The sequence below is a fragment of the Lynx rufus genome, unplaced genomic scaffold (genome assembly GCF_022079265.1).
Source record: "Lynx rufus isolate CCGP_SWC_20201006 ecotype Redwood Valley unplaced genomic scaffold, mLynRuf1.p SCAF_16, whole genome shotgun sequence".
Taxonomy (NCBI): domain Eukaryota; kingdom Metazoa; phylum Chordata; class Mammalia; order Carnivora; family Felidae; genus Lynx; species Lynx rufus.
In genome coordinates this window covers 51,250,649-51,263,565 of record NW_025814830.1, presented here as the reverse complement: position 1 = coordinate 51,263,565, position 12,917 = coordinate 51,250,649, and the positions used below count along the sequence as shown (strand labels likewise).

Sequence of the window (12,917 nt, the reverse complement as noted above, 5' to 3'; positions counted from 1 at the left end):
CCTGCCCCCTGTGTCTCCATGGAAACGCCTCGTTGCTCTCTCAGGGGCTGCCTGCCTCCTTTTCCGCGTGTATCTTTTCCGCTCCATCGTTAACTCCGGCACAGACGCAATCTCTCAGGTGGGGAAGATGCCAGCCCCCCGGGTTCTTCCGCACACCGAGTCCCCGCCACACAGGGTGGGGGACCGCCGGCTGTTGCCATGGTGAAGCTGTGACATCACAGGAGCCCTCGTGAGTGGGGAGGTGGGGTGCACTTCCAGGATGCACAGGGCACTCAAGAGGGACTTGTCAGGCAGTGGGTGAGGAGTGGAGAGCCAGTGCGTAAGGAAAACGATCTAAAAATAAGTCCCTTTCAAGAAAGCTCCCAGAGGCAGCGCCGGATCTGTCGTCACTGCGGAGAGCTTCGCGAGCTGGCCCTGTTGGACGGGCGGCCCAGCAGAGAGAAGACCAACCACAGCTGTCACTTCTGGGCGGGCCGTGCGCTAGGCCCTGGCTGGGCGCCCTGCCTCCGTCACTGCAGGCGATCGCCTGGTGATCCGAGAGGCCGGCGCTCCACTCCGTTTTACAGACGAGGGGGCAAAGCAGGGCGCAGCAGAGAGGCCCCCTGAATCCTGTTTTCTCGCCGCTGGGAACACGCTCGGTCACAGAACCCAGCTGGTGTTGCGAGCAGGAGGGACAGCTGAGGTCACTGGCCACCCGGAGGACAGTCTGTGCCCCCCGTCAGGAGACGGTCACGCTGCCCCTGGAAGGGCAGGCTCTGGACAGCGTGGGCCCCATCAAGGGAGGGACCTGGAGGCTGAAAGCCTGTGTGACCTCAGGTAAGCCACGGCACCTGTCCGGAGCTGCCTCAGCACAGGCGTGGTTACGGATGAAGTTGAAGACCGAGAAGAAACAGGGCACGTGAGGTGCCCAACACAGTGTCCGGCACGAAGAAAGTACTGGAAATCGCGGCGGGTGCCCAGTTGTGGGTCTGGTGACATCAGACCTCTCGTCTCCCGGAGGAGATGGTCATCCTGACCTTGACTTCTCATCGCAAAGGTCGGGCGAGCTGGTGGGTCTGCAGTGCCTTCTAGAATCTCTGAGCACTCTGAGCCCTCAGCAGCTCGACCTGATCTCAGCAGCTCGATCTGAACGTTGCCACTACGGTGAGCTGCGTGAGCTCGGGCAGTGAGCGCCGCGAGCTTCTGCTGCCTGCCTGGAAAGTGGGGTGACACTACGTGTCGCCTCCCGACGGAGCCGAGTGAGATGGGGCGAGAACAGGACTTTCGTGCCCTCGGTTTGGTGCCTGCTCGGGTGAGAGGCAGAAAGCGACACTCCTGGTCACCGTCTTCATCACCATCTTTCTCTTTGGCTCCGATGCCATCCAGAAATTCCCAGGCTGGCCACTGCCGGACCGGGACAGTGCTGGCGCTCATCAGGCGGGGCAAACCCGGTCCCCGCCCGCAGTGCCCACTGACGGTCCCGTCCCACGTACCATGCTGGCAAACAGCTCCCCGTCATCATCACAGGCCACCCCTCCGGGGCTGTACAGCTGAAACCAGCCGTCTTTGCCGGCCCGCACGCTCAGCAGGCATGAGTGTACCTGCAGCAGAGAAGGGGCACAGCAGTCAGCCCCATCACACAGACGAGACCAGCTCCCACAAGTCCCGCACTTAAGAAATCCGTTTAACGTCTACTCCAGCGACTCCGACCTCCTACTGAATTCCACAGAAGGGCTGTTGGGAAAAACCGTGGCATCTGTAAAGTGGGGAACACTAGCCGTTCCCCATCAGCTCCGTGGGACAAAGGGCCAGGCCTGGCTTGGTTAGCTGCTCTGAATAGAAGCAAGTCTGTGGACAGAACAGGGGGAGACAGGCTCAAAGCTACTGCTTCAACTCAGTCCCCTTTTCTACACCTTTTTCCGGGCACAGCACAGGGGGCAGCTCTTTTTCGTCTCTTCTCTCTCTGCACCTCTAAGTCCTGACTCCTGCTTTCTGCCCTCAGCTCTCTGACCCTCCTCTGTCCTGCTCTCTCAGGACATCTGCCCCCTCCACCACGGGGGGGTCTGCCTGCTGCCCTCGCTGCGTGTCCTCTGAGCCACCTTCTGAGTCTTTGCCTCTCCCTGGAAGGCGCTCTGTCCAGAGTGGGGCGGTTTCATGCACATGCACCGCTCTCTCTGGGTCTCAACTGCTTTCCCAGAGTTCCGCGTGTGGGTGGGTGGGTGGGCGTGTGCAAACACGTATGTGTGTTTGGGAGAAATTCCATCCACATCCACCCTACTATAGCTGCAGAAAGACAGAGAAAGAGAGAGAGAGGGACAGGGAGGGAAACCAAGGCCTTTGTTTCTTACCTCCTCTCTGTCCTCAGAAGAAACCTGATAGAAGTGGCCAGTCGTTTCCTTCAGGAGTGAAGGAAGGACAATTTGCTGCCAAAAGCCACTTACTTACAGACATTCAATTGATCACAACCCACACACAAGTGAACAGAAAACAGAGGCGGGGTGGGGGGGGGTTTGACTTCTTTCCCTCTGAGTCAGAAAAATATCAAATGTTAATTTGTCTACTTCAAAAAGTAGCAAATCAAGAGTATGCAACTCTATTCGGCAAATGTATCAAACGGTTTAGAAGTCCGGCTTCTTTAGGAGGCAGAAGGTGGGAGGGGAGAGAGGGGACGAGAAACAGAATCAAAGGAAGAGGTTCAGAGGAGCCCGGAGCAGGGCCTGGCGAGGAGGGGGGGGGGCGGTGCCGGGCCTCTGCACCCCACCCCTCCGCAAGACCGGCCTGGCCCCTCGCTCACCAGTCCCCCGGGCCTCGCGTATGGTGCGGGGCTCGGAAAGTCTCCTCCCAGCACTTGGCTCTGCTTCTCTGCTCTGGGAAGCAGCTGGGACCACTTTTATTCTTCAACTTCAAAGTTGGTGTTTGAAATAAAGGCTCACTTTCCAGGGGAATTCTGGGAATCCGTCTTCACATGCAGCGAAGAATGGCTTAGCGCAGCCCAGACCTGCCTAGCTAGCATTTCCGCTTTTCCCATTGCAGCCGGGGAACCACTTTTGGAATCAGGGCTTAGAATCAAGGTGTTCTAGAGCTATGTTTCACCGTGGTGCCGGAAGAGAATATATTCTGGCTCTGTTAAGAAGAAGTAATCCCTTCGTCCTCTGCCCATCCTTAACCCTCCGCTCTGCTGGGGGTCTGTCCCCACCTAGAAGCCAGATCCCCTCATCACACCCCAGGGTCCACGGAGCTGGAGAAGGGGGCTGTGAGCTCCTCGGGGCAGGGCCAGTGGGAGTCCCCCTCATGTCTGCAGCCCCGCCTGGCCCCACCTACCGCACAGGCTCTGGAGGCAGACTCCCTGGGTTTGAACCCTGCCCTGGCCAGGTACCAGCTGGTGGCCAAGGAGATGTCACTCAGCTCCAAAAGGAGGGTAATTCTGGTGTTAATGGGGTTGACGACAGACCCCACTCGTGGTTGTGGCAAGGACTCCAGGAGAAAATGCAGGTGCCCGACACTGGGTGAGCGCCTGACCAAGGCCAGGTGTCTCTGATGTCCCTGATGCAGTGGATGGAGGAACCCAGGCCACCCGAGTCCTTGCTCACGAAGCCTCAGGGGGAAAGCCGACCTCTCCCTGAAGCCCAGATACGGGGGCCAGCGGGGGGGGGGGGGGGGCGGGCAGAGCGGCCCTGCAGAGGCCCTCAGCCACCATGCCCAGGAAATGAACCCCGGCTCAGATGTCTTCCCAGCTCAGATGTCTTTGCTGGCCTGCGGATGTCAGAACGGCAGGGCTAAAGAGGGACCAGCACTACCCTGGAGCTGGCTGGGAGCCCCTGTGCCAGCCCGCCCCTAACAAGGCCTGTGCTCCAAGAAGAAACCGCCAGCTGGTGGCAAACCACCTCTGGTTAGCCTGAGTTTACAGTAAAAGGCTGACATCATGGGCCAGGCACCCCCACCCCCCCGATCACAGCGGTGGGGGGGTGGGTTGGGGGGGGAGTGGCGGTTGTGTTCATGCTCCAGGGCAAGGAGCCTTTGTACAGTGTTCTGAGTGCCTGTAGGAGACAGAGAGGCCCCGACAGAGCCACAGGAGGGCTCAGGGTGGCCCACAGGCATCACGCCGTAGCCCTGACAAGGTGCCTTCGAGAGGCAGAGTGGGAGGCTCACCTCTTGTCGCGGGTCTTCGGCAAACCTCTGAATCACGTACTTCAGCTCCCTGAAAGAGACAGGGTGGGGGCGGAGTCATTGCCAGGGTCCTGGCTTGTGTGGATGGTGATGGGGGCTGAGGGGAGGGCCGGGGCGGGGGAGCTGGCGGGGTCAGGAAATCCCTCGGGCAGGCCTGGCTATGCACGTGACCGAGAACGGGCTGGAAGGAGGGCTGGCCGCCGAGCACGGCCGTGGCAGAGGACATTCGCACCGGAAGGAGGTGATGAGGGAGGTGGCCAAATACTCACTTGGTGAACTTCTCGTGTGCGAGGGCTCTGTAACAAAAACAAAGGGAAACTGCAGTTAGCGGGGGGCTTTCGAAACCCTCAGTGATCCAAAGATCTTCCTCTGGGGACGGTGCGGCTTTATGTCTGATCCGAAGAAGGAGGAGGTTGAGAGTGAGACAGGGATATTCTGTCCCTCTTGGAAACTGTGAAGCAAAGGCCTCCTTGGACGAGGCCAGGATCCTGGGGACGGGAGCATACTGAGCCCCCCACGGCCCGGGTCCCACACCTATGGGTGCTGAGCAGGTGTCTGTGAGCACGTGCACGCGGGCACCGGAGACCCAGGTGTGTGCACTAATTGTTCCACCATTAAGGTGCGGCTGTGCTAATTATCGCCGTGCATCAGAGGGGCATCTGGGGACCGTTTTCCAAGCGAATTGCATCATGGGCCCACTGTCACATGTGTCCCCGGGGCTATGGGGACAGCGAGCGCAGCCAGTGACGCTACTGCTCTTTGGAGACAGCCGTGGCTCTCAGGAGTCGGATTTCTCCGGTCTTGAGTCCTGGGGGCCCCAGGGACGGGCCAGGCCAGCAAATGGGGCAATTACCAGGTATAATGTCCCCCTCGGAGAGCCGCATTTCATAAACACAGGCTCGTTAATCGGCTCCTGAGAGAGCCCTGAGCTGCCTCCTGAGGCCTGGCTTCTCCACATCTGTCAAAACAGAGACCTGGAGGCATTTTAGGGCCTGGTTATTCAGACAAAGCCTTCTCCGCAGGCCATTATCCACTAGACCGTTTTCTCCCTATTTTCCTGTGATAAATTCAATATTGGCATAAGGGCTGGCAAGAGAGAGACGGGGAGGGTCCATTTCTGGCCCAACTCACTGTGGAACACAAGCTAATAATCGTAATGGGCGCAATAAGAGAGCTTTCAGCATATGGCGGCATGGCACAGAGAGCAATTCCACGTGCATTATCTTCCGATTTTCGCTGTGGCCGCCGGAGAGAGCACAGACAGGTATTCCCATTCCCACCTGAAGCAGAACAGAAGTTGCTAACTTCCCTGCACGGACGCTCGGTGGGGAGGGCTTTGTTTGCCTGCTTGGCTCAGCGAATCCTTGTGTCGCTGCCATGAGGTAATCTCCCCATGTTCCGGAGGCGGGGGGCCTCCCCAGGGGCCTCACAGCTGAGGACCAACGTCTCCATCTCCCACTACCGCCCGCGGTGTTCCCGGGGTGACCGGTGGACCACTGAGGTCAGAGACCGGTGTGGGACTTACTCTTTGGGGAATGGAATGGGTTGAAGCAAGCTGGCCAGAGACGGTCTCCAGTCATCGTAGTCCGACCTAGAGAGAGAAGGGGAGACAGTCAGGTTCGGCCTGTGGCCAAGGACGGGGCGGGGGTCTGGCGGGGACTCGCCAACCGTGCTCCAGCCACCTCCCGCCTCCAGGGAGCTGGGAAGATGAGCGGCCGGTGTCTGCCAGCCTGACAGACACAACCCGTCCAGAGAGTTCCTTCAGGCAACCGAAGGGGCCAGCCATCTGGCTCCCTGGGGCCTCATCCCACCTCACCTCTGCACCCAGGTTACCAGATCATTGTTCCTTCTGACTTTTGAGTTATCAGGTTGAAATCCCAACCCTGGCACCTTAGAACGTGTCTGTGTTTGGCAACACAGATGCAGTGAAGGTGCGACGAGGCAGTGAGGGTGGGCCCTGACCCAGTGCGACCAGCGTCCTCACGAGAAGAGACCGGGACAGATACGCACACGGAGGCAAGACTGTGTGAGGACACGGGAAGAAGGAAGGTGACTGCAGGCCCAGCAGAGAGGCCTCAGATGAAACCCATCCCGCCCACGCCATCATCTCAGAGTCCTGGCCTCCAGAACTGCGAGAAAACAGGTTTCTGTTGTCAAAACCACGCGGTCTGTGTAATTTTGCTGCGGCCGCCCAAGCGGTCTGGCCCGGGGGGCTTATGAGGGGAACGCAGAGGTGTTCTCATCTTTGTCCAGAACCCGGTGGCAAATTTGTAGACTTACTCATATAAAACATAAAAATGGTACGCTATTCGTTTGCAGTTTGGGGCAACCCTCCTGATTTATCAGCTACTTCTACTCCTCTGTCCAGATGACAGCTTTTTTCTCCTGAACAGTCACTGTTAGGGGCGCCTGGTGGCTCAGTCGGTCGAGCGTCTGACTTCAGCTCGGGTCATGACCTCACTGTGCGTGAGCCCCACATCGGGCTCTGTGTTGACAGTGTGGAGCCTTCTTGGGATTCTCTCTCTCCTGCTCTCTCTACCCCTCCCCTGCTCACACACATTCTCTCTCAAAATAGATAAACTAAAAAAAAAGGTCCCTGCCAATGACGGTGATGATGACGGTAATGGAACAAATACCAGCAGCTGCAACCTCGCCGGCACGTTGGGCACATACTCCTTCACGCGGAGAACTTCGCCTGTTTCTTCTTCACGGTGAAGATCAGCCTCACTCAACAGAGGGGAAACTGAGGCTCAGAGAAGTTAACTGTGCACGCTAACACAGCTGTGGTGGATGGGAGATCAGATCCAGGCCTGGCTCTCGCCAGCTCTGACAGACGGCAGCTGAGGCTTTGGCTGAGGCCTCAGGTGAGACCAGGCACTGGAGGGTCCCCCCCCACTTAGGGGCCGACTGTGCCAGAACAGGGACATTTGGCATGAATGAGCATGACAGCTGCAATGTGCTGAGAGAGCACTCACTGCTCAGGCCACGGAAACGGCCCCACGACCACCACCCACCGCGAATCTGTATTACAGGCAGGGAGTGGCTAAGGAGCTGGCAGGGTGACCGCAGAGAGAGGTCCCCAGAAAGGAAGCAAGAGCTTCTGGAGGCCGCTGTGGAGTCGGCAGGGGTGCCCCACACACAGTACCAGCACAGCCGGCCCCCCGGGAGCCAGCCGGGTCAGGGGCAGGGGAAGGAACGTGTGGGACACGGCGGTGCCTCAGCCTGAGGACAGACGGGCCTTTACCAGGAGCCACAGCATTCACACGGGTCCCGGTTAACGCTCACAGACGCCCCGCGAGACCCCAATTACGACAACCCATATTGCAGGAGGAAAACAAAGCCCAGAGATGCCTCATATTTGCACAAGTCACCAACTGGGGGTTTAGGTTTGACCTCAGGTGCCTCTGGGGCTGTGACCTCTGTCCCTGTCCCGGGTCCCCCTACTTCTCTGGTTTGGGGGACTCTGCCAGAAAGCAAACCCAGGGGTAGCCAGTTCTCGCCGACTGTGCTAAGCCGGACGGGCACCTCCGAGGTCCCAGTGCTTTACCCCTCACACAAGAACCGAGGCCACTGGAGCGGCCCCGCCTGAGCTGCAGACGGTCGGGGCGCCCAGGTGCCCGCACCCTGGGAGGGGCTGCGTCTTATCTCTGCACCTGCCATGCCGGGCACCAGGCCAGGCGGACGGCTGGTGCCCAGAGGAGGACTGCTGAGCTGCGGCCCCGGTACACACAAGAGAGACGCGGCCAGGGTGTGGGGTTCACTCCCAGGTGGAAGGAAATGTTGTCAAGTGGGGTGCGTGTCCCCAGCTGCAAGCTTAAGTGTGCAGTCTGGCCCGGATCCTAGCAGGAGGGGGCGCTACACTTGGACCCCTACTGACGCCTGGCGGTGCCCCCGGGAGGCGCCGACGGTGCTCGGACCAGCCCGGGCAGAGGAAAGGACCCAGACCGGAACCGTGGTCCCACGGCCCTGGGACTCGTTTCCATTTAGTTCTCATCATCATCCGGTGCTCCTCTGCCCCCCACCACCCCGAGGAGCTTTCTCGACATTTGTCCCTAATCGTTCTCCCGATACACCGTGTGTCTGTGTATATGCTGTGTGTCTGCACTTCACCCCAAACGACAGTACGGTCTTCTCACCCCCAGGAGCCGGCACCGGCCCCCACCACCGACACGCGGTTTACAGGAGTCCTGGGCACGAGCCTTTCCGGCCCCGCCTTCCTGCAAACAAGCCAGGGATAAAGCGGCAGCCTTCAGGACCCAGCTCGCACCCCGGGGGGCTCTGAGGAAGGACTCAACACGCGCACAGAAAAGAAGCCCCAGAAATGCCTGGTGGCCTCAGGTGAGTTCTAACAGCGCCGCTTTGTGGGGCTTTGTTAAGCACTTACGAGGCCGCGCACCGGGCACAAACTTGCTCCCTGGCTCCTCGGGACGGGCCCTCGAGGGTGAAAGAGCTATCACGCCCGCCTCACAGGTGAGACAGTGAGGCCCACCTGAGCTCACACGGCGAGGAAGTGTGGAGCGGGGATTCACAGCGGGGTCCTTGGACTCCAGTGCCCAGGGCTGGGCGCGAGCTCTGCGTGCCAGGTGGCTGGGCACAGGGAGCCCAGAGGCCCGTCAGATGCGCATCAGGACGTGGAGACCCCTTCTGACCCCATCCATACCTGTGTGCTGCTCTTTGGGGGGACTCGGTGACCTTCATGTCTGGCTTGTCTTCGCTCTGAACCCCTCCCCGCCCCCCTCCCCCACCGGATTCATGGTTTCCAGAAACTCTAAAACAGGAGCAAACGCTGTAACGGTGCTTGTCGTGGGCACAGGCTATTCTAAGTGCACATGGATTGGCCCACGTGTGCCCCAGACACCTGCTGAGCTGGATGCACCCGCCACCCCCATTCTATAGATGAGAACGCTCAGTGAGGGCCAGCGCCGGCCGTCACACAGCTGGTAGGAGCTGGGACTTGAACCCAGGAGCCGGGCTCCCACATCCGTGCTCCATCAACCGAACGACACGACACCCCGTCTCCCGCTTACATCTCTGCAGGAAGGCCACTTCCCTCTAGGGAGAAAGGCACTCCTGGTTATTCTTTTGCTTAAAAAAATATATATATATTCTACGCAGAAATACCATTAAACAGGGGCGCCTGGGTGGCGCAGTCGGTTAAGCGTCCGACTTCAGCCAGGTCACGATCTCGCGGTCCGTGAGTTCGAGCCCCGCGTCAGGCTCTGGGCTGAGGGCTCAGAGCCTGGAGCCTGTTTCCGATTCTGTGTCTCCCTCTCTCTCTGCCCCTCCCCCGTTCATGCTCTGTCTCTCTCTGTCCCAAAAATAAATAAACGTTGAAAGAAAAAAAAAAAAGTCTCTCCCACCTCAAAAAAAAAAAAAAAAAAAAAAGAAAAAAAGAAATACCATTAAACAGAGAAAACTCCCAGGAGGCTTTAAACCGCTCATAATTAGTGGGTGTCAGAGGCCACGGAGCTGGGGCTGTGCCGGGCGTGAGGTGCACGCTGGGCTTCAGGGCAACACAGCCCGGCCCGGGGTCGCTCCTGGACAGAAGGGGGCATCGACAGGCCCGTTCCGTGGGGCACTGTGTGTCACCTGTGTTCCCAGGCCCGCAGCTCGGCCTCCTGCCGGCTGCACTGTGGCAGCTCACACGGGGCTGAGTGGGGGGGGCCTTGGGCACGAGGAGGGAGAGGGCAGCAGATTTCCTCCCTTGCCTCGGCCAAGCCAGTTGCAAGTCTGTGGTCGGCGCCTGGCCCTGCTCCAAACGCCCAGGTCTACAACTTTGGGGGTACATGGCAGGTGTGTCGGGCAAAGGCTGGGTGCCCAGAAGCTGGCCAGGCCCGAGGGGTGGGCTGTGGGCCCCCCGTGGCCAGCAGAGCACCTGCCGTGGGCTTCCGGAGAGCAGGGCCAGCCTGGCCTAGGATCGAAGGGGGATCAGCGACCAGGCTCTAAGCGGCCTGACTGCCCACCCCCAAGAAGGCAGCCAGGCCTGCCCCGTGCTCAGGGAGGAAAGGGACACGAGGTAGCATAAGTGTCCTGCAGGCCTCCAATGAGCCCCAGGTGTCACTCCCCAGACACTTGGTCCTGGCATTAATGGGGCCGGGCTGGCTCTAGAACTCTCCATGCTCCCAAAGAGGTTGGACAGCCGCTGAAGGCCATGGAGTTCACAGGGGGAGAAGCTGGAGTCGGTGCGCAGGAGGCCCAGGTCTCCCGCCTCACGCCGCACTGCACGGATGGTCTGAGGCCAGACGGCTGAGAAGTTCCCTTCTCTTTCTGTGCTGGGGGTGGGCGACACCAGGGACAAGGGGGGCAGGTGAAGGGGCGGACACAGGAAACGGGGACAAGGTAGTTCCCAGGACCTGGGGCAGCTGCTTTGGCCTGGCGGAGACGTGACCTATGCCCCGTGAAGCCGCAGGCCGACTTGACAGCTGCCGCCCGAAGCAGAGCTCTGAGCTGCCCCGCAGACGAGACGCTTCCTCCCAGCACACCCTTTCCTCCCGATTCACAGAGCTTGTCCGCGGCACGGGGAGAACGTGGCCCCGACCGCACAACGGGAGCTGACGCGCCAGCCTGAGCCCTGAGAAGCCGCAAGGCCCGGGCACACTGGCCCGGACGGCGCCCAACCCGAACCCCGACTCTCGCGGGCCCCAACCCCGGGGTGGGGGTGTCAGACTCCAGCAACGCTCACGGACTCGGTCCTGGCCCCACCGTCACGTCCCGCCTCCCTGCCATCCCTCAGCCTGTGGGAAGCCATTTCAGCCATTCCTTGTGTGACAGGGCTTGCAAGCCCCCGACCGGTCCCCTCCGTGTACCTCGCGCCTGGCGCGCACAGTGGAGCCGCGGCCTCTGGCTGGGGCAGCTCCTTCCAAGGCAGGACCACCCTGGGCGATGTCCGACGTTCCCGTGTCCCCTCCCCAGTGCCTGCCTTCTACGTTCTAGTGATGCCGCCCAGTCATCACCACGTCTGTCTGCATTTTCCCTTAAGGCCCCTGAGGATAAGGCATCTTCCGCTTACCTCCAGCCCACCAGGGCCTCTTCCAAACCCCGGGTTTTTGCAAAAGAACAAACAGCCAGATTCGAGCTGGTCAGAGAGGGTGGATGTGCCCACCTCTCCCTCAGGACGTCTGCTCTCTTCTCTTCCCGGACGGAAGAGCGGCCCCTTGCCTGTGGCCCCCCACCGGGTGCAGCAGTTCTCCACGCCCCACCCCCCCCAGGCAGGCAACGTCACCACTGCCAGTAGTTGGCGCCACTCAGATCCAGAGGGACTGAGGGCAGGAGAGGAGTTGGGAGCCCTGGCGTTTAGCGTAGAGCCTGGCCCGGTGGACGCGTGCGGGGGGCACTTGGTAACGGGATGCCCGAATAGATGCGTGAGTTGGACACAGTTGCCCAGCAGGTTAAGAGGTGGACTGCAAACTACCATAGACCCGAATCTGCTCGGATTTCCCTCCCGAGTCCACATTCTTTCCATCGTGCCACCGGCCCGGGCCTCAAAAGGGTAAGGCTGGCCTGCGCTGGGAATAGTTTTCCTTTTTAAGGGTCTCCAGGGAACTTCTCGTGGTTTATGTTACTTTTCAAAGGTGTCAGATTCCAACAATGCACACGCCTTCCTCTGGGAACACGAGTAATCCGGGGCTGTGGGCTGGGCTGGGCTGGGCTGCCGTCACTCTCCGGGAAGAGCAGTGCCTGCTCTGGTGGATGGGCCAGGCCGGGCCCCGGCTCCAAGTACGGCTCCCGTGGCCCCGACAATGCCCTGCTCAGAAGCCCCGCTCCACATTAGATCGTCTACACTTCCCCTCCCTCACGTATCTCTGACTGAGGAGTGTGCTAGTTGGGAACAGCAGTGCACTTTCACCAAGAACCAGAGCCGGGCCGGCAGGAGAAAGGCCCGACGTCACGACACGCACCGGACGGACAAGAAAACCGAGGCCCAGAGGAGCCAAGAACGCGGCCTGCAGCGCACGGCAGGCTAAGTCAGAAGGCCACGGGTCCTCAGTTCTCAGACCCACACATGCTTCTTGCGATCTGTGTGCTGAATGCCTCACTGGGGCTTTCTTCCCCTCAAAGCGCTATATAATCGGGAACGCACCTCACTCCCAACGGTGTCTTAAAACAGAGGAAACCCCGTTATACCCAGAAAGTGCGGTAACTCCCACTGGCCTAGCGTCTGTGCCTGTAAGGTGCCCAGAGAACGTCCCGGAGGCAGGCGTAGCTCAGAGAGGACACGTTAACTCGTCCAAGGCCACAAGCCCTCCTGGCATCCACAGCCCTGGACTCAGCAGTCTGGCTCTGAATCTGCGTCATTTCCAACGTGTCACCCCGTGGAGCTGCAGGGGTTTGTGGGTCCGGTGGGTCTGAGGGCCTTGGGTGGGCCAGAGACGCAAGCAGGCAGCAGGGTCAGAGAAGGGAAAGGGCCAGGAAGAGTTTAGCAGGTGCAAATTGTGTTCTGAGGCGCTGTCCCACCCCAGGGTGAAAAGGCTTCTGGAAACATAAACCAGCTTCGTGGAGACCCTCAGGCAGGGGTGAGGTGCTATTCCGGGCAGTGGTCAGGACCGCCTCCCGGTGGGCAGCGCCCGACACCTGACACCCCCCCCCCCCATGCCCTGATGGCTACACAACCACGGCGGACCTAGAAGCAGACCAGGCAGAACAGAGTCCGCATTCGTGAGCATGTTTGTGAAGAAGGAAAAAAAACTGCGTGTCAGCTGCATGACGAAACACAAACCCTTGATGCTTAATGAGAAATCGGAGTCAGGGACGGGGCCAGAAGGCCTGGGGTT

The 12,917-nt window shown here is 60.0% G+C and overlaps 1 protein-coding gene across 1 annotated transcript in view; it reads right to left on the bottom strand.

Moving 5' to 3' along the window:
- CMIP (c-Maf inducing protein) overlaps positions 1-12,917 on the bottom strand; it is a 234,964-nt gene that overhangs the window by 11,427 nt on the left and 210,620 nt on the right. Inside the window, exons 11-14 of the mRNA XM_047078821.1 lie at positions 5,672-5,737; positions 4,416-4,442; positions 4,129-4,177; positions 1,473-1,580 (exon numbers count right to left, since the gene is read on the bottom strand). Of these exons, the coding sequence (XP_046934777.1) occupies positions 1,473-1,580; positions 4,129-4,177; positions 4,416-4,442; positions 5,672-5,737 (250 nt within the window). The remainder of the gene's footprint in view (positions 1-1,472; positions 1,581-4,128; positions 4,178-4,415; positions 4,443-5,671; positions 5,738-12,917) is intronic.